Source organism: Rattus rattus, chromosome 7 (genome assembly GCF_011064425.1).
Source record: "Rattus rattus isolate New Zealand chromosome 7, Rrattus_CSIRO_v1, whole genome shotgun sequence".
Classification (NCBI taxonomy): domain Eukaryota; kingdom Metazoa; phylum Chordata; class Mammalia; order Rodentia; family Muridae; genus Rattus; species Rattus rattus.
In genome coordinates, this window is record NC_046160.1 from 126008920 (window position 1) to 126036048 (window position 27129).

A 27129-nucleotide genomic window follows, 5' to 3' on the forward strand; every position below is an offset into this window, starting at 1 on the left:
AGCGCGGGGCCTGGGGCCGAGGCGGCGCGCGGCGCTGACAGCTAGTCGGTCGCGGCCTCCGGCCCCCTTGGCACCTGGCGCCGACCCCGACAGGACCCGGAGCCATGAGCCCCGGGCTGCTGTTGCTCGGCAGCGCCGTCCTGCTCGCCTTCGGCCTCTGCTGCACCTTCGTGCATCGCGCTCGCAGCCGCTATGAGCACATCCCCGGGCCGCCGCGGCCCAGGTGAGCGGGGGGTGGGGGCGGGGGCCTGACTGGGGCGCTCGATCGCGGGGTCTGGGGACCGCGTTCGGGCCAGCGCCCGGGACGGGGGTCCAGCCTCGTCTTGTACGCACGGCCAGCTCGGAGACGCAGGCCCGGAGAGGGGCGCTAACTATTCTTAGTAACAAATTACTCACAGCCGCAGCAGCAGCTGGGGCGCCCACCGCGCTTGGCTGGGCCACACAAATGTGTCGGCAGCGACAGTCCTGTCAGGTAAGCGCTGCTGTTACCCCATCGTTCAGACCTGCAGACTGAGGCGCACGCGGCGAAGTCACCTGCCAAGGTCACACAGTTGGTAAGCCTAGATTTAAACCCGGGTCAGCCTGCTTTCAAAGTGGACGCTGCTAACTTTAGGACTTGGACAGGGCCAACCTGTCCAAATACAGAACACTGTACTTTAGTGACGTTTCTCTGTGTCTATGTTTCTGTCCTGGGACATTCCATTTGTCCTCAGTATTTCCTTTCCGGTTTTGGCCACTTTACCAATGGCTCCCATCAAAAGCTAACCTTTCTTTTTCTCTTCTTGTTTCTTTCTTTTCTTTTCTCCCCCCTCCCCCTTTTATTTTTGAGACAAGATCTCTCTTCAAAGCCCTGGATGTTCTGGAACTCACTATAGACCAGGCTGTCCTCAAACTCACATAGAGATCTGCCTGTCTCTGCCTCTGGAGTGCTGGGATTAAAGGCATGTGCCACTATACCTGGCAAAAGCTTTTTGAAGCTTACAGTAGATGTGTTATGGCAGTGTCCCAAGGGCTTTCATCACTTTAGAATTGAAAAATCCAGTTTCACATGAACCATACTGCATAGCTAGCAAGCCACTACTGAGTTCACAGGCAACTTGGTACCTGTCCCCTCTCGCCCCTTTTGCATACTTGTGGTTGCTCCAAGCCCGACTGTCCCAAACAACTCTCCATTGGACCTCCCCATTTCCCTTTTCTGGCCTGTGGGTGGTATCTTCTTGTTCTCACATCAAAGAGGCTGTCCCAATCGCTCTGTGTAAAGCCCGCCCCACCCTGGGTGATTTATAAGGCTAGTACCCCTGAAGTCACCTTCTTCCACCTGTTGACTGCCCCACGCCAGAATGTGAGCCTGAGGAGGGCAAAGCCGTCCAGTTTGCTTGCACATCTCCAGTACCTGGAATGTTGCACTTACTTGCTCAATAAATATTTACTGAATGAATAAATAAGCAATGGTATTAGACACATTTTTTTAAGACTTCTGGACATGAACATTCTGGAAGGTACCATCTCCAGCATGGCAGCCTGAATTCCTGTTTGTGGACCCGAGTGGCCCCTGTGGCTGGACACAGGGAGGCCACTCTTCTCCCCCTTGTGTCTCTGCCTTCCTTGTGCCCTCTTTTTGACCTTGGGGGTTTCCCTTGGACCCCTTTTTCCTTGCTTAGTGTTTATAGCTTTCACTCCTAAATAGGCCTTTCCCATGCCTCCATGCCTTGGCTAAGAGTGCTAAGTCCTTAGGGAGGGGGCCCTTCTGTTGGACCTCTGAATGTATTATAGTCCACGTCGAGCTCCTGGCGTCACTGTGCCACCTCTTAAGTGTCTGTCTTGTTCACTGTGGTATCCTTCATGTCTCTCAGCAGAATCTGACACATATGCAGATTTCATGTTGGATGGTGGAATTTCTGGATTCTGTTTCCAAGTCATTCATCCACAGTTCAGAAAAGAACGAGCTTCTGTTGTTGTGACAATGTCTTCTCTGAGACCTAGGGGCTCTAGGCCTTTCACCTGTTTGGACCTGGAGAAGGCAGGTCTGAACTCTAGTTACTCTGTCTCAGAAAGGAAGAAAAGAAAGAAAGGAAGAAAGAAAGGAAGAAAGAAAGAGATATAATGAACACACTTTAAAAACCTACCCTTTGAAAGTGTTTAGCAACACAGTTGCATAACCATCAGTAATTCTAGAACATTTCTTTCACCCCTAAGAAGAAATCCTGTATCCATTGTCAAGTACGCCCTGTCTGGCTGCTCTGGCATCCCTAGCAGTGGTTCAGGGCTGTCTCCATGGGTGGCCTGTACTAGATGATGTATATGAATGGGGGCTTAAACCTGGAGCCTTTTGTGTCTGCCTTCTTTCACTTAGCACAATGTTTCTAAGGACCACCTGTCTTAGATTGCTTCTACTGTTGTGATAAAACACCATGACCAAAGGGAATTTGGGGAGAAAGGGGTTTACTTCACTTTGCAGGTTACAGTCCATCATCTGGGGAAATCAAGGCAGGAACTTGGAAAAAGGGACGTGGAAATGGGAACTGAAGCAGAGGCTATGGAGGGGTGCTGCTTACTGGCTTGCTCCCCATGGCCCACCCACCCTGCTTTCTTATACAACCCAGAACCACCTGTATAGGGATGGCACCGCCCACAGTGGGCTGGATCCTCCCATGTCAATCACTAATCCGGAAAGTGCCCCACAAACAGAACGCCTATAGGCCACTTCATCGGAGGCATTTTCACAATTGAGGTTCCTTCTTCTCAGATGACCCTAGCTTGTGTTAGGTTGACAAGGCCAAACAGAAACAACCCTTCCCAGAGCAATCTGAGTCTGTGTGTTCTGTGTTGTCATCCTCTCCGTCTCTTACACCAGAGTCTACCTGCGACTTCCAGGTGTGTTCAGGGGAGAGCGGTGCCAAGAGGCTGACTATAACCCGCCCGGGTTCTTTAGTGGGTGAACTGAACAATACATAAATCCGAAGATTTGGATTCAAACTGGATTGGTGGTCGAATATAAAACAACTAAATGAGAGTTCTGGAACATCTTGTAGCACAAATAAGAGGCCCTGGCATTCAAAGCCTGGACTTACAAACTGTGAGTGGCCACCCTGTGGCTGATAGGAAACCTATGAAACAGCACCAGTCCTTTGGTGTTCTAGGGCTGTGCCAGCTTGCGAGCAAGGATCTCTTTGCCTGCAAGAGGCAGCTGCTGCTCCCCACCCTGCTCTCCACCCTCCTTACTCTGCAGGAGGCCCTCCCCCAACTCTCTGCTTTAAGTACAACATCCTACTGCACTGATCCATGTAATCGCTGGAGACTCGAGCCCCACGTTCTGATCCTACACAAACACTTTCTGTTTCTTTATTTCTCCATCTCTGCTGTAAACTTCATCAGCCCCTGCTTGCCTGGTCCTGTGCAGCATCAGCCCCTGCTCTCCTGGTCCTGTGCAGCATCAGCCCCTGCTCCCCCGGTCCTGTGCAGCATCAGCCCCTGCTCTCCTGGTCCTGTGCAGCATCAGCCCCTGTTTGCCTGGTCCTGTGCAGCATCAGCCCCTGCTCTCCTGGTCCTGTGCAGCATCAGCCCCTTCTCGCCTGGCCCTGTGCAGCATCAGCCCCTGCTCGCCTGGTCCTGTGCAGCATCAGCCCCTGCTCTCCTGGTCCTGTGCAGCATCAGCCCCTGCTCTCCTGGTCCTGTGCAGCATCAGCCCCTGCTCTCCTGGTCCTGTGCAGCATCAGCCCCTGCTCGCCTGGTCCTGTGCAGCATCAGCCCCTGCTCTCCTGGTCCTGTGCAGCATCAGCCCCTGCTCTCCTGGTCCTGTGCAGCATCAGCCCCTGTTCTGGTCCTATGCAGCATCAGCCCCTGCTCTCCTGGTCCTGTGCAGCATCAGCCCCTGCTCTCCTGGTCCTGTGCAGCATCAGCCCCTGGTCTCCTGGTCCTGTGCAGCATCAGCCCCTGTTCTGGTCCTATGCAGCATCAGCCCCTGCTCTCCTGGTCCTGTGCAGCATCAGCCCCTGCTCCTGGTCCTGTGCAGCATCAGCCCCTGCTCACCTGGACACGACTTGATGATGAAGGGTCTTCTTTAACCTGCTTCTAAATTGATTTTGGGATAGATACCTTGACATTGTCTCCAAGGTGGTCTGATGGAGGCATTGTTAGTTTTTCCTTCCTACTCAGAATTGCTGGTTCGTGAGTTGTATAGGATGGGGACTATTCTACAAAGGGCAGACAGGGCTTAGTCATGGGGGAGCCCCACCTGGTCCTGTTCTATGTCACCATCCAGTGGACTCTATGTTCTCAGCTGAGCGCTTGGTACCTCTGGCACAAGACACATACATGGTTCTTACCTGCCCATACCTGTGGTGGATAGCTTGCTGCTTCTCACCCACTGTGGGGACATCTCTCTTGTGGCCTTGCAGTAGGCCATATAGATGGTCCCTGTTCACTTATGACCACAGTCGATAGAGTCCTTGGATCCCCAGCTGGCCAGTCCCTCTTATGGGAAAGCAGGTGTTCTGGGAAGTCCTGCACGGCCATATGCAATCTATCACCAGGGCTATGACAAGTGTGGGAGCTCCCAGTGTTCACTTAAGAGTTTTACCTTCCTGCATCCAGGGCCAGGTCTTCCTGCTTGTTTTCTCCCCTTGCGCCCCCTGCTGGAGCCAGAGGGAACAGCCCTTAGTTCCCTCCTGGTCTTCCGAGTTTGCCGTTGACCCAGGTGTAGACCTTGGAGGGGAAAGAGGTCCCAACGTCAGAGAGGTGACTCAACTGAGAACTTTCACCCCAGTGTGCATAGTTTTAGGAGCGATGGCCACATGTTTCTGGAAATACAGCCCATAGTATGTGGTGTCTGCAGCTTACCTTTCTCCAAGGGCCCCTCGCGAAGAGTGACCTCAGTTGCCCTGCGCTTCCTGCTCCAGTAACATTCAGCCACCCCCTCTCCAGGCGGCATCCCTGCCTTCTCTCAGCCCCGCCGCGCCTCCCCCTCCAATCGCATGCTCAGCTTTTATTCTCGCCTCCCACTCCCCCCAGCAAATAGAGCAACCGGGGAGAAATTCCTCCCCTGGCTTCCGCTGTCACAGCTGCCCACCCCTGCCCCACAGACCACAAGCACCTACCTTCTAGCTGTTCTTGCTGGTGGCCACTGATGCCTTGACCAAAGCGAGTCTGGCCCGGTGGCTCAGTGTCCCTGCCCCAGCAGCACCTCCTTCCTGCATATTCTACCAGTTTTCTTCTGCTCCAGCTCCAATCTCCATCTTGAAAAGCCTGCCTCTCTTCGCCCCCAGCTTCTGCGCCGACTCCCCCTTAAACCTCCCCACAGCAAACCCTCTGCAGACCCTGCTCTGGGCCTCCAGTCTCCCCGCACCAGTGCTCTTGAACTCACTCCCATTCAGCCTTAGCCGCTGCCTCTGTACAGGTGTTGCTGAAGCCAATGCCAGCCCCAGGTGCCTACCTGACCCTAACGCCCACCCCTGGCCCACAGAATGGGGCATCTCTGCGCGCCCTACCCTGCTGCCTCCTACCTAGCGGTGTGAACTCACGCTCCTAGTCGCTGTGTCTTTGCTTTGCCACCTTGTCAGTGATGTTCCAGCCCTTGGGACCTCTTTTCCTGTTTCCCTGCATCCCTGTGGCTTCGCCTGGATACTGGTTGGAACATGGCACCTTCCTGTGAGCTCTCAGTCCTGGGTTTAGCGTAGAGTGTTCTCTGGACTCTAGATGTTGTCTCTGCTTCCCACCCTATAAGCCAGTGGTTCTCAACCATCCTGACATGGAGACCCTTTAATACAGTTCCTCCTGTCCTGATGACACCCAACTATAAAATACCTTCGTTGCTACTTTGTAACTGTAATTTTGCCACTGTTATGAATCTTGTTTATTTGTTTGTTTGCTTTAAGACAGGGTTTCTCTGTATAGCCTTGGCTGTCCTGAAACTCACTCTGTATACCCGGCTGGCCTTGAACTCAGAGATCCACCTGCCTTTGCCTCCTAAGTACTAGGATTAAAGCCATGCGCCACCACCCATCTCTGAGTCTTAATGTAAATATCTGATATGCAGCCCTTGTGAGGGTCTCGACCCACAGGTGGAGAAACGCTGCTATAAGTTTTTCTTTTGGTTCCTTGGCTGGCACAAATTAGCAGGTCCAAGGCCACGTTTCTGTCTTTATCTGCCTGCCTCAGGCAACAAGAAAGTAGGTCATGGGACCAGGCCACCCCAGGGTGGCGAAGTCGTTAGAGAGAGCAGTTAAGCTGAAAAGTGAGGAGTCTCTGGGAAACTGAGGCACAACCCTCCTTGTAACTCTGGGTGCTTGTGTGGAGCACATGTCCCACAGCTGTCCCACAGTTTGAGGAAGCAAAGTCACTGATGGGGATCATTCTTTAGGCAGAACCAGAGAAGGCCAAAGGACTCTGCCCTGAACCCTCTTGCCGATCCACAGCTCTCCAGCCCGGCTCTGTCTGTATCTGTGTCATCCTGTCTGGCTGTCGTTCTTCACCTCTCACCCTCACTGGCTGCTGTCCCCTCTGATTTCGCTCTGTACCTTGACCTGCCTTTATTTCTAGTGCGGCTGTGAAAGGATCCATTTAGGACCAAGTCAGATCCTCTCTGTGCTTTGCTTAAAACCTACCAGTGACCCACACCTCACTGAGGTCAAAGGGCACAGTGCCTTCCAGCATCCACCCTCCCACCCCGGTGACCCCACCTTGTGCCACTTTCTCTTCCGGGACCCTGCTTCAGTGTGCGCATTCTCCTGCTGCCCAAGCACATACCTCAGGGCCATTGTACCCGCTCTTCCCATTGTCTGCAACGTTCTTTCTGGTGTCCAGAGAGTTCAGAATGTCATATGTGGTGGCCAGATACCTCACAGCTGTGTGTCTAGCTTACAAGCCATCTCTCTGTCTGTCTCTGTCTGTCTGTCTCTGTCTCTGTCTCTGTCTCTCTGTCTCTCTATCTGTCTCTCTGTGTGTGTGTGTGTGTGTGCATGTGTGTGTGTGCGTGCGTGTGTGCGTGCGTGCATGCGTGCGTGTGTGTGTGTGTAGTATAGAGGCCAGAGATGGCAGAGGTCTTCTTCAACACTTTATACCTCACTTCTTAAGACATGTTCTCTGACTAAACCCACAGCCCACCAATTTGGTCGCACTAGCAGCCTGTGAGCTTCATCTCCTCAGCATAGGGGTCACAGGGCAATCTGCCATGCCTTTAAAATAAAACAAAAACAAAAAAGCAAAAAAACAAAAAAACAAAAACAAAAAACCACTGGTGCTCGGAATTAAGACGCAGGCCCTCCTGCCTGCGTGGTGACTAGCAGCTGACTTATCTCTCGGCCCCTCAGCGAGTCTGTAAAGATGAGAAGCTGTGGGGCTGTGCCCGGTGCCTACTCCAGGCAGATGGTTTCACCCCTCCATCTCCATCTGACCTGTGGGTAATGGTGACAGTGGTGATCGTGGTGTGTAACCTGGCCAGGTGATGTTGGGCATCATGGGTATGACAGCATGGAGCTTGCCACATGGCAAATGTCACATGGGTACCCGAGGCCACTGAGTCCTTCCTTGGTGCCAGCCATGGACCTCCGACCAAAGGGCCTGAAGTAAGACGACTCTCTAAGGAAGCCTTTGGAACCCATTGGACCACACTGTGCACCATCGGTACTGTGGGCCTGGTGCCCTCAAGCCAGCACCATGCCCCTCAGCCTCAGTTCCCAAGACCACCTCTCCTGAGGGGGAATGGTAGGCACCCTTGATGGTGACCAATACCAGGCCTGATCCCTCCCTTTCTTCTAGCTTCCTTCTGGGACATCTCCCCTACTTTTGGAAAAAGGACGAAGCTTGTGGCCGTGTGCTCCAAGATGTGTTTTTGGATTGGTGAGTCCCAATTTGTCTCTTGTTTTTACTCTGGTTCTCTCAGCAGGAACCCCACTTTGTCTAACCCCCTCCCCCAGAATCTCTTACCCTGCCCCAAGGCACTCCCTGTGCCTCCTCCCAGGTCACTCTCGGTTCCTCCCAGCACCTGACCTTACCCAGGTCGCTCCTACCTTGGCAGCTCCCCTCAGCATAGAGGCAGATAAGGCTGTACGAAGCCAAGAGTTTCTCTGACCACCAGGGAGCCTTAGAACAGCTGTTAGGATCTCTGGGCCTGTTTCCTCTTCTGCAAACGGTCCTGGAGGGTAGGTAACAGTTACTGTCTGGGGTGTTATTTTCTGTCTTTCAAAACCCTTCCAAATGGCTGATATTGCTTAACTCCTGGCATACACTTTTGTGGGCAGAGGACCGTATTTCAACTCTTGTTTAATGGATGTGGAGAAGGAGTTTAAGGGGGTCTTCACTTAACATTATGTGTTAACAACAGAGAAAAGCACCCCCAGCCCCACCCCCAGCCCAGGCCTCCTGGGCCCCAAAAGAAGCTCTCATGATTGGGGCTGAGTATGTCTTGGAATGGGATGTTTCTGCTACTCCTCCTGACCGTGGGGCCCACTGAGCCGGGAGGGTGGGATTCATGTTTGGGGGAATTGACAGTCACTTTGTTCCCAGGGCTAAGAAGTATGGTCCTGTGGTGAGAGTCAATGTCTTCCACAAAACCTCAGTCATCGTCACGAGTCCTGAGTCAGTCAAGGTAGGAGATGCCTCTGCTGCCATGTCCTCTCCCTGGTTTGTGGGTGACACCCGGCCCTAGGAACTGATACTGCTCTTCCAGCCAGCCTCCTTTGAATCGTCTCCATTGACCTATGATGGGTTTCCCCGTATACTCCAGCTACCACAGATGGTTTTAATCCTCCCAGGGGAGGGACTTAAGTGCCCCCCTGATATGAGGAGGGGGCCATGTTTGTACCAGGAACAGGTACCCACTATCTACAGGAATGGACTCAAATCTGAGCGCGGACCTGGGGCAAGTGACTTCATTAATTTGAGCCTCTATAAAGTAGGAATGATGGCCTCTGACAGGCTTAAGGATGGGGCTGAATTGATGTGCGTGAGCCCTGTAGTCCAGCCTGGCACACGGCAACACCTCAGTAGATGGTGCTGATCCCACGGTAGGCTGGGGGGTGTGGCTCTCTGCCTGCAGGGAGACTCTGAGAGAGACAAAGTATGATGTACTACAACTCACGGGGTGTGTGTGTGTGTGTGTGTGTGTGTGTGTGTGTATCTGTGCATCTGTGTGTGTGTATGCACACATGAGAGCACGTACTGCAGAATCTAGAAGATGGTTTCTGTCCCTGGGAGCTAGAGTTACAGGCATTTGTGAGCCACCTGACTCCGGTGTTGAGAATTGGACTTGGGCCTTTTGTAAGAGCAGCGTGTGCTCTTAACCTCTGAGCCATCTCTCCAGCCCACTGTTAGTGGGGCTTGTTTTGTATTGTTTTGGTGATACTGGGAATAAAACCCCAGGCCTGGTTCTAAAATCATTTAAAATATATTAATTTATCTGCTATGGTGGTGTACACCTCTGATCCCAGCACCCAGGAGACCTGGAGATAGAGGTTGGGGGTTCTCTGTAAGTTCAAAGACAGCCTGGCCCACAGAGTGAGTTTCAGGTCAGTCCGAGCTACAGAGTAAGTCCCTGTCTCAAAAAGTTTCCTTTTCCCTTTGGTTATTGTTTACTTCTTTGACGAGTGCCAGCCTTCAGCTCGGCAATTGGCTTACAGAGGAGTCTGGCCTTTTCCAGCCTCACTTGATTCTGTAGCGTAGGCTAGAACAGGGTTGACTCCAGGGCTGGGCCAGCCCCTCTGAGAGGGAATAGCAGCCTCTCCTGAGGGCTTCGTGTCTGAGGTTGGTGTGTTCTGGCGAGGGCAACTTCAACCACCTGTGGTGTGTGTGGACCCTGAGACCCTCAGAGCTGAGTGCTGCCCGTTCATTCTGCTATCTCAGATCATGCAGTGACACGTGTATGCACACGGCATGTTCATGCAGTGCTCAGGACCCCATGTAGAGGGACTCTTTCTACACACACCTCCCCTCCAGGATGCTGGCCTAAAACTGCCAGCCTCCCGCAGCCTACCCAGAGCCTGACTTCTTTCTGCTCCACTTAGCACGGCTGCTGGGCTATATCTGGGTCTCCGTTAGTGTCTTTGTCCTGGAATTGACTGGGTAGGAAGCTAGAGTAGCCCTTGGACACCATGCCCTTCCTCACCTTGGTCTTCTGTCCTTTCAGCACACGTTTGCACGTGGTTTGTCTGAGCATCTGACACTAGACGCTTTACCCATTTCCTTTTGCAGTTTTGTGGTTTGCAGCAGGAGAGTAAGTTCTTAGCTGTTACTGCCTTTGGTGTGGTTAGCATCAGCAGAGGTGACCAGAGGAAGGGTGAGGTGTTAAGGGGTTCATTGTGTCTCTCCCTTACCCACTAAACAGCTCAGTGGTCAATCATGGATCCCAGACTCTGGGACAGCATGCTGTGGGAGATAAACTGGTGGTGGCAGCTCAGCGGTAGGGACTCTCGTTTAGTTGATGAGGGGCTTACAGATGTGAGGGGCCTTTGAAAGGAGCGGGAAGATGGCATTTGCTATCATGGCCTTGGCTGGGCGGGGTGATGGCAGAACTTGATTTATAGATCGGGGTTTGTGGGGTGGGGCTGAGGTCCCTGGGGTGACTCATGGTGCAATGCCAGCCACCTCTGGGGTTTCCTTTCAGCTGAAAGCTTGGTTTGAGACCCCAGAGTGGAACTCACAGGGACTAATATTTCCGGTTGGAGAGAAATCCCCAATTCCTTCCTAGGCCTCCAGGATCAAACTTAGTCTGACTGGGCCCTGTGTCCTCTGCTGCCTACCACACTTCCTACATCCCTCAGCCTGGAATCTGGCGTTCTCTCCTTGCATCTGGCCTCAGATTGGCTGGTTCAAATCCTGTGCCTACCACAAACATCACCTACTTCTGCTTTTGTTGCTTTGTTTTCTGGAATAGCCCAGGCTAGCCTCAAACTCACGATGTAGCCAAGGACACCCCTGAACTCCTGATCTTCCTGCCTCCCTCCCCAGTGCTGGCATTACCAGTCCCCACCACTATGCCCGTTCTGTGCAGTGCTGGGGACAGATCCCGTGGCTTCATGCTTGCTGAGCAAACACTGTACAAACTCAGCAGCACCCCAGATCTCTTGTGCTGGTTCTAAATCTCTGTTTGTCCATCTGTGTAAGATGCGTGCAAGCCAGTATGCGTATCTGAGGGTGATGGGGCAGGGAGTAAACTGCAGGCTGTCGATTGACACTTACTGAGCGCTTGCTGTGTACCAGGCGCCATTTTCAGCTCTCTTGCTGCAGAAGTGACCGACTCCTCACTGCAGCCGGGACCAGGCAGGCACCTCTAACCATCATTATATAAGGAAACAGGGCCAGAGAAGGAACCTCATCCAGGGTTAGGCAGTCAGCAAATAAAGGAGCAGGGTGCTGAGGCCAGCCCAAGCCATTCTCTTCTGGGCTAGACTGCCTCCGAGGCTGTTGGGTAACATCAATACTGACGTTGACATAGCTTTTGAGAGGCAAGATGGCCCTTCCTCCAGAAAGTGCTCCTTCATCTGAGGCTGGCCTGGGGCTGCTGGCAGCCTATCCTGAGGGTCCCTCCTGCGTTTCAAGGTTTTGCCGCAGTGTGGCATTGGAAGGCATGGTAGGGTAGGGTCCCGTGCCCACTCCAGCTGTGTGTTCATAGGACCTCAGCACCTCTGGACCCCTTCCCACACCCCTCTGGAACTGCTTGCTTAAAGACAGGCCTCCTGGTGTGTGGCCAAGAGTCCACATATATATCTTGGCCATATATCTGCTACGTTCCCTCTGGGGCCGGGGCTTGGCTGATGCCAGTGTGCTGAGTGTGGCCTCTCATGGTTTGTGTTGTTTGGGGGGTGATATTTAGAAGTTCCTGATGTCCACCAAGTACAACAAGGACTCCAAGATGTACCGTGCGATTCAGACTGTGTTCGGAGAGAGGTAAGGACCCGAGGAAAGAGGACTCCATTGGGAGCAGCACACGTGATGGCTGCCCTGTGCATGGTGGCTCCACTCTCTGGATTGGCATTCTTTCCCCTCCAGAGGCAGATAGGGGTGGGGGTGGGGCATTGTTGATGCTGGGACATAGGTCATCTTGCTCTATTTATTATGGTATATAATGACAGATTTAGGATGCATATGATATTTTAAAACACATATTACACTTCTTTTTTTAATCATGCTAAATGGACAGTATCATACTCACTGTCTTACCTACATTGACACCTATGGTCTAGCCACATCCACACTGTAAGGTAGCCACCATCCCACCAAGTCCCAGAGCCTTTTCCTCAATCCCAGGGTGACCCTGAGCCCACTGAGCAGCCCCTCCCGCATCCTGCCTTCTCTCTGGCACCCCGTTCCTGTCTCTTCCAGACTGTTTGGCCAGGGCTTGGTGTCTGAATGTGACTATGGGCGCTGGTACAAGCAGAGAAGAGTCATGGACTTGGCCTTCAGTCGCAGGTGAGCATGTGGGATGGGACCCGCCCCGCCTGGCCATGGGTAGTGCTGGTCGGAGTGGGCTCTTTGGTGGGGAGGCCTCATTCAGGGACCTTACTCTGATGAAGGGAAATCTGGGGACATCAGAAGTCAGGAGGGAGAGATGAGGGAGGCCCCTGTATGGTGGCTTGGGAACATTAAGGACTGCATGACCCCAGTGGCCAGAGGTGGGGACAAGGATGGAGCCCTGCCATCCAAAACTGCCCACCCCAACTCTGGGTCTCTTCTCTTACTCACCTTATTTTTCAATTCGTGATTGTGCCTTATTTTTTTTTTAAATAATCCTGTTATTGAGTTATACATCACATTCCATATACTTCACTCACTTAAAATGTATCATTCAACAGATTGTTTTGGTCATCATAGATGTGTGCCACCGTGATTCCTTAATTCTTATCACATTAACTTTGTCTGGATTCTCAACATTTCACACACATGGACTAGCAATATGCAGTGTTTCATATGTGACTTCTCTCATCAGGACTGATGGTGATAGCCTGTGCTAATATTTACTTCCTTTTCATTGTTGAGTAATATTCTACCACACGGCTACTGTCTGTTGTTTATTCACTCAGTAGGTATTTGGGTTGTCTCCACTTTGTGGCTGTCATGAACAGTGCCACCAGGACACATTGACACAGGCTTTTGTGTGAACGTGTGCCTTTGTTTTCTCCGGCATAAATAACATTTGTAGTCCTGTGGTAACATGTGGTAACATGTGGTAACAACATGCTGAATCTGTGTCTGACGTTCTGAGGGAGGTAATGTTTTACTTAGATATCACTTCAGACTTATTGTTAGTAGAACTACGTTTGGTTTATAATTCTGTTCTCTGTCTGTGTGTCTGTGTTTATCATGCTGGTGTGGTGATGCAAGTCTATAACCAGCAGTGAGGAGATTGAGACAGGAAGACAAGTTCTAGGTTAGCCCAAGCTACATAATGAGACCCCGTCTCAAACAAACAAAGTGCACTCATACGTGTGTATATGTGTATATATGTGTGTATATGTGTGTATGTGTGTGTATATATGTGTATATGTGTGTATATGTGTGTATACGTGTGTATATGTAATTGATTTGGTTTGGTTTCTGAGACTGGGCCTCACTATGCATCTCTGGGTGTCTTGGAACTCATTATGTAGACCAGGATGGCCCCAAACTCACAAAGGATTGGCCTGCCTCTTCCTCCCAAGTGCCAGCTGGCACAGTGTCCTGCATCCTGGGCTTGTTTGTGGTCTCCTGGTGATGAGGCCTGGGTCTGCCTTCCTGTGGAAACAGAGTGATAGACACCCCATCCTCCCTTAAGAATCTCATCCCACAGTGCATCCTGGTACTCTGACATATAGATGGCCATGTTAACTTTGTTTAGGAGTCAGTTGGGGGGGTTGGCTGTAAGGTCACTCTAGAATGAAAAATCTGTGGGCCCTGTGTGGGCTCCCTTCTGAGCCATCCCTGTTGCCTCTCCTATAACCCTATCTTCTTTCTTCATCTTTTTTTTTCCTTCTTGTGTCTTTTTTCACTGTTCTGGACAGATGTCAATAGAACCCAGACCTATCCCACCCTACTGCTTGGTGGCCTTTAGTGGCTGTCAACTGAAAGCCAGAGGTCAGCCCCTCACCTCTGGTCTACACCTACCTTACTAGTTGCTGGTTCCCACCATCCTGCAGCTACCATGTTCTTTTACCATGTGCTCTCTCTCTCTAGGGAATCCCTATTGCCTGTTTGATACCCAGCTTAGATATCCCCTCCAGGGCCGAGCTCCTGCCACACCCAGGCGGTGCTGTCTCTGCCAGAGGATGGAAAAGAATAACAGTGGAGACTGAGAGCCAGCTGAGCTCTGTGAGTGAGAGAGAGCCAGGCACATGAGCCAGGGGAGCTCCACGGTTCCTGCCCTCAGTTATCCCAACCAGATGGTTCTAACCATGGGGTCATGACATGAGGATCAGGCCCGTAGGATGGCTTACCTGGTAGAGAAGCTTGATGGATGGGCAAACCCACACACCCCTATGCATGGGCTATGTATGCACTATGCATACATCCCTAACCCCTGAGCCAGACCGTCCATACTAGTTCATTGTGAACACCCGCATTATCAAGCTATAGGGACCAGACTTTGTACAATGCAGGCATTAAGAGGCTGAGTCCTAAGTCACCAATGAGGGATGAAAAAGAAGTGCTGGTGACTCGGTCTCCAGCCACTGTCCCCACAGTGTCACTATGCTTTAAACAGAACTGGGAAGTACACTCCCCTTTCTACTTCTCTAGATTTTACTTTTTTTTTTTTAATTTTATTTATTTATTCCATGTATATGAGTACACTGTCACTGTCTTCAGTCACACCACAAGAGGGCATCAGATCTCATTACAGATGGTCGTGAGCCACCATGTGGTTGCTGGGAATTGAACTCAGGTCCTTTGGAAGAGCAGTCAGTGCTCTTAACCACTGAGCCATCTCTCCAGCCCCTAGATTTTACTTTTACTAGAAGAGCTTGGTCTATTTTTTTCTCCATAAAAGACTAGAGTGTTTATGCAGTCAGCAAGATGGCTCGATAAGTAAAGGCACTTACTGTCAGGCCTGGCGACTTGAGTCTGATTCCTGGGATCTGCTCGGTGGAAGGAGAGAAACAATTCCCACAGGTTGTCCTCTGACCCCTACGAGTGCACCACATGCAGGTGTGCATGGGCAGTGCACACACACAGTAACGGATGCTTAAAAGACCACAGGGCTGAGACTGCACTGTACCTCTCTCCCTTCAGCAGGTTTCTCTGCTTACAGTGGTGGCAAGAAAGTCAGTTTTGACCAGCCGCACACTGCCCAAATGGTTCACTGACTGTGATCGCTAAAAACAAACAAACAAACAAATAAACAAAACAAGAACAACATGAACCAACAGACCATGAGACCATGCAAGCAGATGAAGAGAAACCCAGACATTAGGGTCAGGTATCAGTGCTTGAGAGACAGTCCTAAGGACCATCCGGAAGCTGGGCAGATGTCTGTGTGCTAATGGGAGGAGGTCAGCGAGGGACTTAAGGACTTGCAGCAATAGTCAGAGGTGGCAGGGAGGAGTCAGCAGGGGGCAGAGCCCGCCCCCTCCCTTCCCCAGACGGCGGTAAGGGGGATTCTTACCCCTTACCCTAAGAGCACCAGTTGCTTCCAGGGTTTTGAGGTTGTCAAGGAGGGATGCAGAGAGCTGGCTACCGGATAAGAGGCTCGGCTGGACACCGCCAGGGAAGTCAGCCAGTGAGGCCCCAGAGCAGTAGGGAAGGACAGTGAACTGCCTGTCCATTTTCTTTCCTAATTTAAAAAATGTTCTCTTTGTTTCTCTTCCATACTTCCTCGCTGATGTTTTTAAAGCCTCCCATTTGAAGATAATTCCAAATTTCCAGATAAATTTCAAGATGAAGAATGTAGGACGGGGGGTGGGGGGCTGGAGAGATGGCTCAGTGGTTAAGAGCACGCACTGCTCTTGCAGAGGACCTGATCTCTTGTCCCCTGATCTCTCTACATGGGCAGCCACATGCATGTATGCATGTGCATGGTCAAGTCCTGCTACCAACATGGTGGCCCACAGCGGTCTAACTCCAGTTTCCAGGGGATCTGAAACCTTCTGGTATCTACCCGCACCTGGCACGTGGGTGGTACACCTGCATGCAGTCAAACACCCATACACGTAAAATAAAAATGCACAAATCTTAAAGAACAGGGCAAAAATTACCCATATACCCCGTTCTCAGATTATGATGCAACACTTTTAATTGTAAACATCATTTTTCCCTCCGTAAAAACTTGGAACTATGTAATGGGAAATGTGCCGTTCTCCTTCCTGCTCCCGTGGCCGCTGAGTTTGGAGTGTATCCTTCCATGTACATTCTGTGCCTGCGAGATGTCCCAGGGCGGAGAACGCAGTGCCTTTGTGAGCTGAGTTACACATGGCAGGGGGGGGGCGGTGTCTCAATTTTGCTTAGAGTGGAGTTAAACCACCTCCTTAGACCTAGGCACTGTGGCTGCTCAGGAACAGGAGTGAGATGGAAAAACCAGAGACTTCAAATGGCGGCCCGGCTCGGAGGGGCAGGAGGGGGTCCCCCAGAGCTGTCTCTGGGACTGTAGGGGACCCCAGAATTTCAGCACTGTCACATTCCTTTGAAGTCAGGATGGAGGCATCGAAATGGCAGGAGACTATGAAGCCATTAAGGCAGGGGTGTATGTTTGGGGGCGTGGGGCAAAGGGACAGTGTCTGTTTGGGGCTAGATTCGTTGCTCTGGCTCCGGGCCCAGTCTGGGAATTGGATTGGGAGGCTGGCAGTGTCCACCTACCTCACTGAGGCAGAGTGGAGGGGCAGGGCGGTAAGCCGGGGACACCTATCCTGCTTTCCCAGCTCCTTGGTTAGCCTGATGGGGACGTTCAATGAGAAGGCAGAGCAGCTGATGGAAATTCTAGAAGCTAAGGCGGACGGACAGACGCCGGTGTCCATGCAGGACATGCTGACCTGTGCCACCATCGACATCCTGGCCAAGGTGATGGGTCGTACTGGCTGTGGGGGTTGGGGTGGGGAGGCTGAGGCACGGGGTGGGGGGCTCCTTCTCTCTTCCTCCTCCTGTAGCTCAGTTGTTCTCTTCCGGGCTCTGCATAATTTCTGTACGGTCCATCTCCTTGGTTATTCAAAGCGACCTAGTTTGAGGTTGGGGTTCCGACTCTTGTCTCCAAAAATGCACCCTCAAAGGTATTGGGACTGGCTTCAGCTGGTCAAGGCAACCGTGGATGTTCTCTGAGGCCCGCCTGTCTCTGTTCTCTTCTGCAGTCCTGTGGGATAGGGCTGGGCTGGGCTGGTGGCTGTGCACCCCTGGGGAAGGCTGCAGCTCAGGGAGAAACAGCATTGGACCAGGGAGGGGGCAGAGCTCAGGACTCTGTGAATCACTGTCAGGCGTGGGTAACACATAAACAAGGCCCAGGTCTCCAGCTGCCTGTGTGAGGCTCTGTGCTGCCTCCGTGTCTCCAGGTTTGACCTCAACTTTCTCTCCCATAGGCAGCTTTTGGGATGGAGACCAGTATGCTACTGGGCGCCCAGAAACCCCTGTCCCAGGCAGTGAAGGTCATGCTGGAGGGTATCAGTGCGTCCCGTAACACCCTGGCGAAGGTACTGCCTGCCCTTCCACAGTGACCGCGTTGTGCTTGTGCCTCTGCATGTGCTGAAGCGCCTCCTTCAGTGACCTCTCTCAGAATGGGTTTTGTGTGCCACTGAGTCCAGAATGACATCTGAATCTACATTTGCATGCCCTACCTAAGAGCGGAACCTAATCAGAGAGGCAGAATGTAAGTCAGGAGTTAATCTTTGTCTTGTGTTAAACAATCCCCAAAGCAGGCATTCTAGGGTGCTGTGATGACCTCACCGTGTCAGATGTACTGGACTCTTCTGTCTTTGTGTTCCACTGTCCTCAGCACATCACCTCATTGTCATAAGATGGCTGTTGTAGCGCCAGCTATCACTTGCTTATTCCAGCCAGACATGAAGAAGAAGACAGGGGAAAGGTGATTCCTGAGCCAATCTCCGGTTCCCTTCTGCTCCTGGGGCCTTGAGTCTATGAGCTTGCAGCCCCACGTGCCACCGCCATTGACTCTACTTCACTTCTCTCTGGCCCCGACTTCTCCTTTCTGACGCAGCCCTGTCTCCCTCCTTCAGGGGCTCTTTCTTCCCAGTGCTGCATGGAGGCAGAAGGGCCTCTCTTCCCATCATTTCTAGGGACTTGGTGCAGGAGGGGGAAGCTCATGCTTGGACTCAGTCTGCCATCTTGTTCTGGTCTGCCCGACTGCTTGATCTTTTCTAGAATTTTCTCACGTTCTCCCCAGCACGCTGCTGTATGGATTTCCGGGTGGGGCCTGGGGAGGGACCTGGGGACCTTAAGGGCTTCCTTGAGCTGGGGCTCTCCTTCAGTTCATGCCAGGGAAGAGAAAGCAGCTTCGGGAGATCCGAGAGAGCATCCGCCTGTTACGCCAGGTGGGGAAGGATTGGGTGCAGCGCCGCCGTGAGGCCCTGAAGAGGGGTGAGGACGTGCCGGCTGACATCCTCACACAGATTCTCAAAGGTGCGGGGTGAGGTGGGGTACCCAGGAGCAGGGCTGGGCGGGCTTGGGATGCTCCCATCCCATCAGCCTCTGGCTTCAGAGGAAACGGTGCCCCCTGAGCCCGTGGCCTGGGAGCCAGGGCTGCGGTGGGGCTGAGTGCGTTCTTGCCTTTCAGCTGAAGAGGGAGCCCAGGACGACCAGGTTTTGCTCGACAACTTTGTTACCTTCTTCATTGCTGGTGCGTAGCCCGTGGTGTGGCTCTGGGCACCTTAATCCTGACTTAGCTCAGGGGTGGTCTAAGCCGCAGGTCCCGGGGGAAGGGAGCCTGACTTCCTACTATCCTTGGGACCTAGCAAGTGGTTGTCCGGTTTGGGAAGCCTGATTCTCAGGAGAGCTTGGCTGTAAATTTCGGGTTGCCCCATTTCAGATTTATTCAGATTTATTAGCTTGGTATAAATATGTGCCAATAGTGTTCACTCATCTCCTCATCTCCTGAGTATTACTGCTCACCCAGAAAACCCCTCCTCACCTCTAGCAATCTGGTGACTGCCTCATGTGACTGCCCACTGAGCACAGTTTGGACCAAGTAGAAGCCATCCTTAGGTCCAGAGAGTCCCCTCTGCCTGCTGCTCCTGGTGTGAGGCTTTCTTTATCTGAGTTGATTTGGTGAGGGCTAGCTCCCCCACCATAACGGTTACCTGTCCCACAATAGCAAGGCTGCATGGTCTGGACACTCCTGTGGCTCTGTGCAGCTGGGACCCCCACAGATGGGACACAATGAACGAATGCTAGGGCACAGGCGAACAGTGGAGAAGTTAAGGTCCCTTGGCAGGAGTGGACAGACACGTTCTGTTGGTCAGGAGCCTGCCTCATGGGTGAGATGTGTCCGTGGGCAGAGACCATGTTAGGGCTGCACGGCAGGGCACCATCCTGACACAGGGTCCAAAGCAGCTCAGTTGGTAAACTGCTTGTCATGCAAGCGTGAGGAACCCAGTCGGAGCTACAGCACCCACCAAAAGGCAGGGTACAGTGCTATTCACCCAAATCCTGTGCAGGAAGAGGGATCCCTGGGACTCACCGGTCGGCCAGCCTAACCTAATCACTGAGCTAGTGAGAGGCCAGTGATTTATGACCCTGCCTCACAAAACAAGGTGGATGGGTCGCTGGGAATGACACCTCTGGTCTCTGCACACATGCACACTCAGGTGCATGTGTGCCCCCATGCACACCCGCAAACACGTTTACCCCACATACACACACAAAGAGAAAAGCAAGCACAAAACTGGGTCTGAATGGAGCCAGGTCCGGTGCGGGAGGCCCAGAGAGCCTGAAGCTCATCCTTGCTTTACCAGCTGGGATTGCTGCGGATCCCTTGGCTTCCAGCCTGTCCCCCAGTGAGCATCCCTCCCCCTCCTCACAGCCCACCGTGAGCCTGTGTGGAGCCAGGGGGCCAGCAGGGGATGCTCTGCTGCTCATACCTCAGGCAGCCCAGGGCCATCCTGGCCACACCTGAGCTGTCCTGGCTCAGGGATTCTAGGAGCAGGTGGCCTCACCTCCCTGTGCCAGCTGGCAGTGATGCAGCTTGGCTGGTCACTAGTGGCTACCTGCTGAGCCACTTGCCTCTCTCAAGAGCTTTCATGTGACTCAGTGCCCTCCCTGCAGCCAAGTCACCCTTGGAGGAGTTTGCCCCTGTTGATTTGATGGCATCCTGCCTGACCTCTGACAGGACCGCTGGCCTTTGGTTGAGGTGGTCTGTCAGTCCCTCTGACGGGCCCTGGAGGCAGGGCAGGGCAGGGTGGGCAGGGCCTTGGGCTCAAACACTTCATTTCAAGCTCTTTTTAGCTTCAGCTTTCTTGAAACAGGGTCTCTATATAGACCAGACTGACCTCAAACTCAGAGAGATCCCCCTGCCTCTGCCTCCTAAACGCTGGGATTAAAGGTGTGGGCCACTAGCACCATTCATTTCTTTCCTGTAAAACAAGACCACTGAGCGGAGGATGGAAGGAATAGTTCTCAGAACATCTAAGTGGGCAGGTTACTCACCCGCTGGATAGTAGAGGGATTGCAAAGACGGACAGACAGACAGACAGACAGACAATCTCCTTCCTATCACAGCCATGGGAAAGGGAAGATGTGGGCTCTCAGATGGTGGCAGGGCAGGGTGTGGACAGCCCCTGCAGTCACCCAGAGCACTCCTTCCTCTTTCAGGTCATGAGACTTCCGCCAACCATCTGGCATTCACAGTGATGGAGTTGTCTCGACAGCCGGAGATCGTGGCAAGGTATGAAGGCTGCCCTTGGGACTGGCAAAGGGCTTTTGTGAGATCATTCCAAGAGTTAGCTGTCTGCACACCATGGCTGGAACGCTCCAATAGACCTTGTTTCCTTTGTCCCAGGGCCTTTGTACTTGCTTCCTGGCCTAGAGACCCTACTCTCTGCTTTACTCCCGGAGAACATGTTCTCCAGAAAAGGCATCTGGGATCCTTCAGAGCCATCATCCCTCCCTCCCAAACTGCCCTAGCCCAGCAATGTTTCCTCGGGGCACTGTTGGTCCTGAGTCTTTGTTTGCTAAGAGAGACCAAGAGTTTTAGGCCAGTAAGAACTGTGGTCATCCCTTCCCCTGTGCACAGAGCATCCCAACTGTGGCTGACTACCAGCCCTTAGGTGGCAGGACTAAGGAGGGTAGTGTGGTGGTGTCATGGGGCACAACACTTGAGCTGGCCAGATCCTTGCTGGCTTCCTTTGATGGGCACCCTCAAGAGCGTCAGAGAGCAGACAGAACCAAGCTCCGAGCCCGTGGCCATGCAAGGCCACGGAGCTGTAGGAATTCTTGGGAAGGGGAACAAGCTGTTATAAGCTTCGCTGGTCACCAGCAGGGAGGATAGAAGTGAGAGATGGCATGAGATATAAAATAGCTTGTTGGGGAGTTGGCGAGATGGCTCAGTGGTTACGCGCACTGGTGCTCTTCCAGACGACCCGGGTTTGATTTCCAGCACCCACATGGCGGCTTTCAACCATCTTTAACTCCAATTTCAGGGGGTCCAGTGCCTTCTCCTAGCCTCCACGGGCATTGCACCCACGCGGTACACAGACATGCATGCAGGCAAAACACCTCTACACTCACAATTCTAAAAACAGCTTATTGGATTTTAGGTGAATATGTGTGCTCGTCCATGTGTACATAGATAAGCTAGAAATGTGCACTTTGTTGCAGACCGGGGTGCAGCTTGTGGTAGACGCTTGCCCAGCACACACAGGCTCAGGCTTCATCCCAGACACGGGGAAAATATGTCACATTTGAACTATTTTTAAAAAGTCCAAAGACACCGAGAACATTGATGCTGTGGTGCAAGTCTGGCCATCACCTCACCCCAGGGCCTTTTATCTCCCCAACTCAAAACACCGCCCTGTTAAACAGCTCTCCCACCCTCAGTACCCTGATCTGTGGAGGTGCCTGGCGAGAATAGCATCAGACAGCGTGCGTCTGTCAGCACTGGGTTCTCAAGGCTGGTGAGTGTTGGAGCCCAAGTCAGAACTGTGTTCCTATTTGAAAGTCTAGATCTGGGTCCGTCACGGTAGGGACATGGACAGGTGATGTTCGTTCGGGCAGCTCCTGTCCCTTGTCTCCTGTTCCCTAGCCACAGTGATTATGAACATGGGTGGGCAGCTCCATCTTCAGCCACACCTTCAGAGACTGTGGGCCACACCCTGAGGTAGAATTACCAGACAATAATTCTGGTTTTAATTTTGTGGGAGCCACCACCCCGCTTCCCACAGCAGCTGCAAAGCTTTCTGTCCTCATCCATGGTACACCCGGATCCCATCTCCTCCGTGCCTCCACACTATTGGCTATCCCCTGGTCTTTCTATTTTCCTTTCTTTTTCCTCACTGCCATGCTGATGGGCGTCAAGTGGTCCAGACCCACGCTGAGGCGGCGGCCTCCCTGCACCATTCTCGCTGGTGTTTCTGCTGTCAGTCTACCGTGCTGAGCACCAAAGGCCCAGCATCAAAGCATTAAAGGCTATGTGGGACATGCTCTTTCCTAAGGTTGCATGCGAGCAACAAACAAGAATGGATATTTTAAGGTTCCGGGAACATGGTTCCTATTTGCTGTTAGATGTGGCCTGACTGGGACGCAGCTGCCTTTCCCACGGGGGCAGGCGATGTGTGCCGGTGGGAACCCCATACCCTATTCTTCCAACTCCCTACCACCCGGCACCTTATAGTGCTTCAGGCAGAGGTTTCTCTCCACGGTGAGCGTCTCTGTCTTACTTGGCAGGCTGCAGGCCGAGGTGGATGAGGTGGTCGGTTCCAAGCGGCACCTGGACTACGAGGATCTGGGGAGACTGCAGTACCTGTCACAGGTGTGCAGGGTGGGTGAGACACCTCTGGGCAGATGTGTGGAGTTGGGGCTGCTGCCTCACTGGGCCCTCATTGGAGCCCAGGCTCCCCCGGTCTCAAACAGCAGGATGGGGATATCCTCCCACCCCCAAGGATGTGGTCAGGGTTGGAAGGGGGTCCTTTAGCAAAGGGGCTGGAACTGCCCTTCAGGCAAAGCCTGGCTGCAAAGCTTTTCTCCTGGCAGCTGGCTCAGCAGGCTTCTCATTCAGCGAGACAGGCTCCCTGATGCTCCAGGCTGCTGTCTTTGGGGGAATATGGGCCCTGCCTTCTGGTCTCAGTGTTTCCCCGTGTCCCGGATAGTGCCCCTCTCCTTTAGACCTCAGTTTCTCCTTTGGTCACATGAGGGATGGACTCCATGGTAAGGCTGATGTTCTGGGAGCCTGGGATGCCCTGGGACAGAGTGTTCAGTGGGAATGGGAGTGGCACTGTGCACACTGCTACTGGCCTTGGGCCATCCTGATTTCCCACGCCACCTTCTCTCTCGTGTCTTCTGTAGGTCCTCAAAGAGTCTCTGAGGCTGTACCCACCAGCATGGGGCACCTTTCGCCTGCTGGAAGAGGAGACCTTGATTGATGGGGTCAGAGTCCCTGGCAACACTCCTCTCCTGGTGCGTGGGGCCCTCAGGTGGGCTAGCCTGTTTGTCCCTGGGACTTGCCATGCCATGTTCCTCTTACTATCCTGACCCTCAGTTTCCTGGCTGCCTGTGTGTTTGCCTTAGTCTCCCTGTGACTCTGCTGGGTCCTTTCCTCCCCTTCACACGGCCAGCCGAAGACCCCAGCTTTCTAGACAGGTCTAGAAAGTGCTCTACACACAGCTGCACACACTGAGGTCTAGTCATTTCCTGGGGCTCCAAATGGTGAGAGGGAGACATGGGGTATTCTTGGAGTACTCTGACCCCATTTTTTCCTGTGTGTTTGTGTGTGTGTGCGTGTGCGCGTGTGTGTGTGCGTGTGCGCGTGTGTGTGGTCTATGCATGTGTGTGGGCATGTATGTGTAGGATGTACATATGTATGTGGATGCTCATACATATGGGAGCCTGAGGTTGATGTCTAGAATCGTCATCCTCCATCTGACTCACTGAGTCCAGTCTCTCAAGCAAACCCAAAGCTTGCATATATGACTAGTCTCTCTGACTAACCTGCTCTGGGGATTTGTCTCTGCCTCCTGAGGCTGGAGCTGTAGCAGGGCGGCCAGGCTCACCAGGCATTTTAAGTGGGCTTGGAGGCTCTGAGCTCTGGTCCTCATGCTTCTGTAGCGAGCGCTTTAACCACTGGACCATTTCCGGGTCTTTGCCCCTGCCCCATTTTTCTTAGCGCTCTTTCCTCCTTGCAGCCCTTCCTCCCTCTGCCCTGGATCTGTCGCATCCTGCTGGATTGTGTGCAGTTCTGTTCTCACCCACTCACCGGGCTCATTGGCCTCTGAGACCCCTCACCTGTCTCTGCATGCCAGTCATCCCCGACACCCCCAGCAGTAATCCATGTCCTCTAAAGCCGTGCCTCAGTCTGTGGATGTGGGCGGAGCCCAAGTGGGCATGCCCACTCAATGCCTTTCCTGCCAGGGCTAACAGAGGCAGCCGCAGGCACAGCAGAACTGTCAATGAGTAGTGAAGATCTGCATAGCAAAGCAGAATGAGGGTGCACACAAGGCCTTATGTATAGAGGGGGCGCCACCCCAGCTCCCTGGCCACCTCTGCCCCAGCCTCAGGTTCCTGTGAGCCTGGCTCACCCTTGCACAGTAGTGGGTGATGGGAACAGTCAGTCTGTTTGCGTGCATGGGATAGTGATCAGCAAGTACCCCGTTCATAGTGGATCCCCTGGCGCCTCAACATGCCCAGCACAGCAGTGCCCATAGCCCAGTTAGAGGGCACATTGCTTTCCCAGGGCATAGGAGGAGCACCAGCTCCCTCAGGAGGCACCTTGGGCTCAGGTGAAGGTGGCAGGGCTGCTGCTTCCCCTGCTTCTGCCCTGAAGGCTGAAGTGAGCCTGGGTGAAGGAGGGGCCAGCCCAGCCGTCAGGAGGAAGGTGCCTCCCAGCACCAGGCCTCAGTCTGTGACCGCTTAGTTGCTGGGTGACTTCAGCTAAGTTTCTGAGCCCTGTTGTCTCATCTGTACAACAGGGGTCACTGTGGCTGCTACATGGCTGTGCCAGGCAGGGGATGGCATGGCACAGGACACCCTGAGGGCAGTGGACATATCTTAGTGTCCTCTCTCTTCCTCTTTGAGGGTTTGGGTGTGTGTGTGGAATGTCACACCTGTCTAAATAAGTAGAAAGGTGCTGTGTTCCACATCACCCCCGGGGGCTGCAATGGGTTGGGAGGTACAAGGGGAACAGCCTGGGAACCAGAGACACCAGCTCCTTTGCCTGGCGCAGTTCAGCACCTATGTCATGGGGAGGATGGACACCTACTTTGAGGATCCACTGACTTTCAACCCTGACCGCTTCGGCCCTGGAGCGCCCAAGTAAGTCCTTCCTTGAGCTGCTGTGATGGGGTGGGTCTGTGGGTGAAGCATCATCACGGAGGCCTCTGGACTGCCTTACCTGCACCCACAGACCCTCCAGAGCCCCGGGAGGGGGCTATGGCTGCCCTCACAGCTCACTTGCTCTCAGGGTCCTTTTCTGTTGCTGGGATAAATACTCTGACAGTGCTGACTTTTTTAGGGGGAAAGGGCTTGGCTTAGCTCACAGTTTAAGGATGCAGTCCGTCACTACTGAAGTCACAGAAGTGGAGGGCAGAGAGGACAGGGTATGGCTGTGCCAGCTCTTACCTCACTTCTCCATCTATAGCCCAGGATACCCTGCCCAAAAATCGGGCCACGCCCAGTGGGCGGGGCTTCCCACCCAATAACGTGACCCGGATAATGGTCTCCCAGCATGCCTCCTCCCAGCTTCCAGATCCTGCCAGGTTGATGATCAACACTGACTGACACAGGTGTCCGAGGGGCAGAGCTCAGCAGTTTCCTGAGGATGGCTCTGCTCCTGGACCTAAGCTGGTCATGTGGGGGAAGGGACAGTGGTGGGACACCCTGTTCTTTGTGCTGACCCTGAAGGGCCTCTCTCCTGCAGGCCGAGGTTTACCTACTTCCCCTTCTCCCTGGGCCACCGGTCCTGCATCGGGCAGCAGTTTGCTCAGGTAGGGGCGCGTTGCCTGGGGCCCCCAAGAAATAACTGCAGGGTGGGGCCAGGCTGGTGGCCTGGGGGGGGCGGGGAATTGGGGGCTGGGGCTGAGCGTGCCAGACAGGAGAAAAGAAAGGAGAATCTGCGTCTGTGCTTCTCCACTGCTCTCTGTGTTTTCCCTTTCCTACCCTCCTCCGTGTCTTCACTGCTTCCCCTCCCCCTCTCTCTCCTTCCCTCCACGTCCCTCCCCTACAGATGGAGGTGAAAGTCGTCATGGCCAAGCTGCTTCAGAGGCTCGAGTTCCGCCTGGTACCTGGGCAGCGCTTTGGGCTGCAAGAGCAGGCTACGCTCAAGCCACTGGACCCCGTGCTGTGCACCCTGAGGCCCCGGGGCTGGCAGCCTGCACCCCCACCCCCACCCTGCTGAGCCCTGGGAAGGGTCAGACTCCTCGGACCAGGGCCTCATTGGCCCCCATCGCTGCCCATGGCCACCCACTGGCGCCCCTGACCCTTCTGCCACCTTCCACGATGGCTCCTGGCAGGCCCTGTCCCCTCGCCTGCTTCACACCCTCGTGCTTCCTGTCATCCGCTGGCTTTTCAGCTCTTTCTGGTGGGCCCTGCCTGACCCCCAGCTACCGCCGCCACCATCCTCATCTCTCCCAAACCTCTGAACTTCCGCACTGGCCACACCCCCAAAAGAGACTCCCTAAGTCCTGCTCACTCCCTAATCTCTTCAAGTGACACGTCCCCCAGGAAGCCCTCCTTCTCCCCACGGCCAGGCCAAGGTCTCTCCTCTGTGCTCCTACCTCTAACACACTGACCACACTGTCTTGTGAATGTCCGCTCATGTGACCAGCTGCCCTGCCAGGCTGTGAGCACCACAGGGCAGGGTCTGTGCGCACCTTGCCTGAGGCCCCTGCTGCAAACTAGGGTTTGGAACAGAGTCGATGCCCAATAAACGTGTGTTGACTGCATGAACGTACGGCCGCCCAGGCCACAACCCTTCCCTTTCTCCTGGGTGCAGGGTGGGATGACGAGGTTGATCCCTGGGGTCCGGTAAAGCTCTAGAAGCTGCGTCCTTCAGAGGGTCCGAGAGAAGCCAGACAGGCTGTAGCA

General features: G+C 53.5%; 1 protein-coding gene across 1 annotated transcript; it reads left to right on the forward strand.

The window, feature by feature from the left end:
• Positions 1–26708, forward strand: LOC116905449 (cholesterol 24-hydroxylase). Its single transcript, XM_032908399.1, has 15 exons — positions 1–223; positions 7756–7836; positions 8503–8584; positions 11807–11880; positions 12316–12402; positions 16818–16956; positions 17466–17576; positions 18372–18522; positions 18677–18739; positions 20710–20782; positions 22780–22864; positions 23398–23508; positions 25271–25359; positions 25964–26030; positions 26270–26708. Exons 1-15 carry the CDS (start codon positions 105–107, stop codon positions 26438–26440), a joined length of 1503 nt encoding a protein of 500 aa, XP_032764290.1. The 5' UTR covers positions 1–104; the 3' UTR covers positions 26441–26708.
• The last annotated feature ends 421 nt before the right edge of the window (positions 26709–27129 follow it).

Bases quoted from the DNA above. Each gene is read 5' to 3' on its own strand.
- LOC116905449 (XM_032908399.1), top strand. From the start codon at position 105: ATGAGCCCCGGGCTGCTGTTGCTCGGCAGCGCCGTCCTGCTCGCCTTC. The intron at 224-7,755 runs GTGAGCGGGGGG...CCTTTCTTCTAG, and splicing joins CCCGGGCCGCCGCGGCCCAG to CTTCCTTCTGGGACATCTCC. The intron at 7,837-8,502 runs GTGAGTCCCAAT...CTTTGTTCCCAG, and splicing joins CAAGATGTGTTTTTGGATTG to GGCTAAGAAGTATGGTCCTG.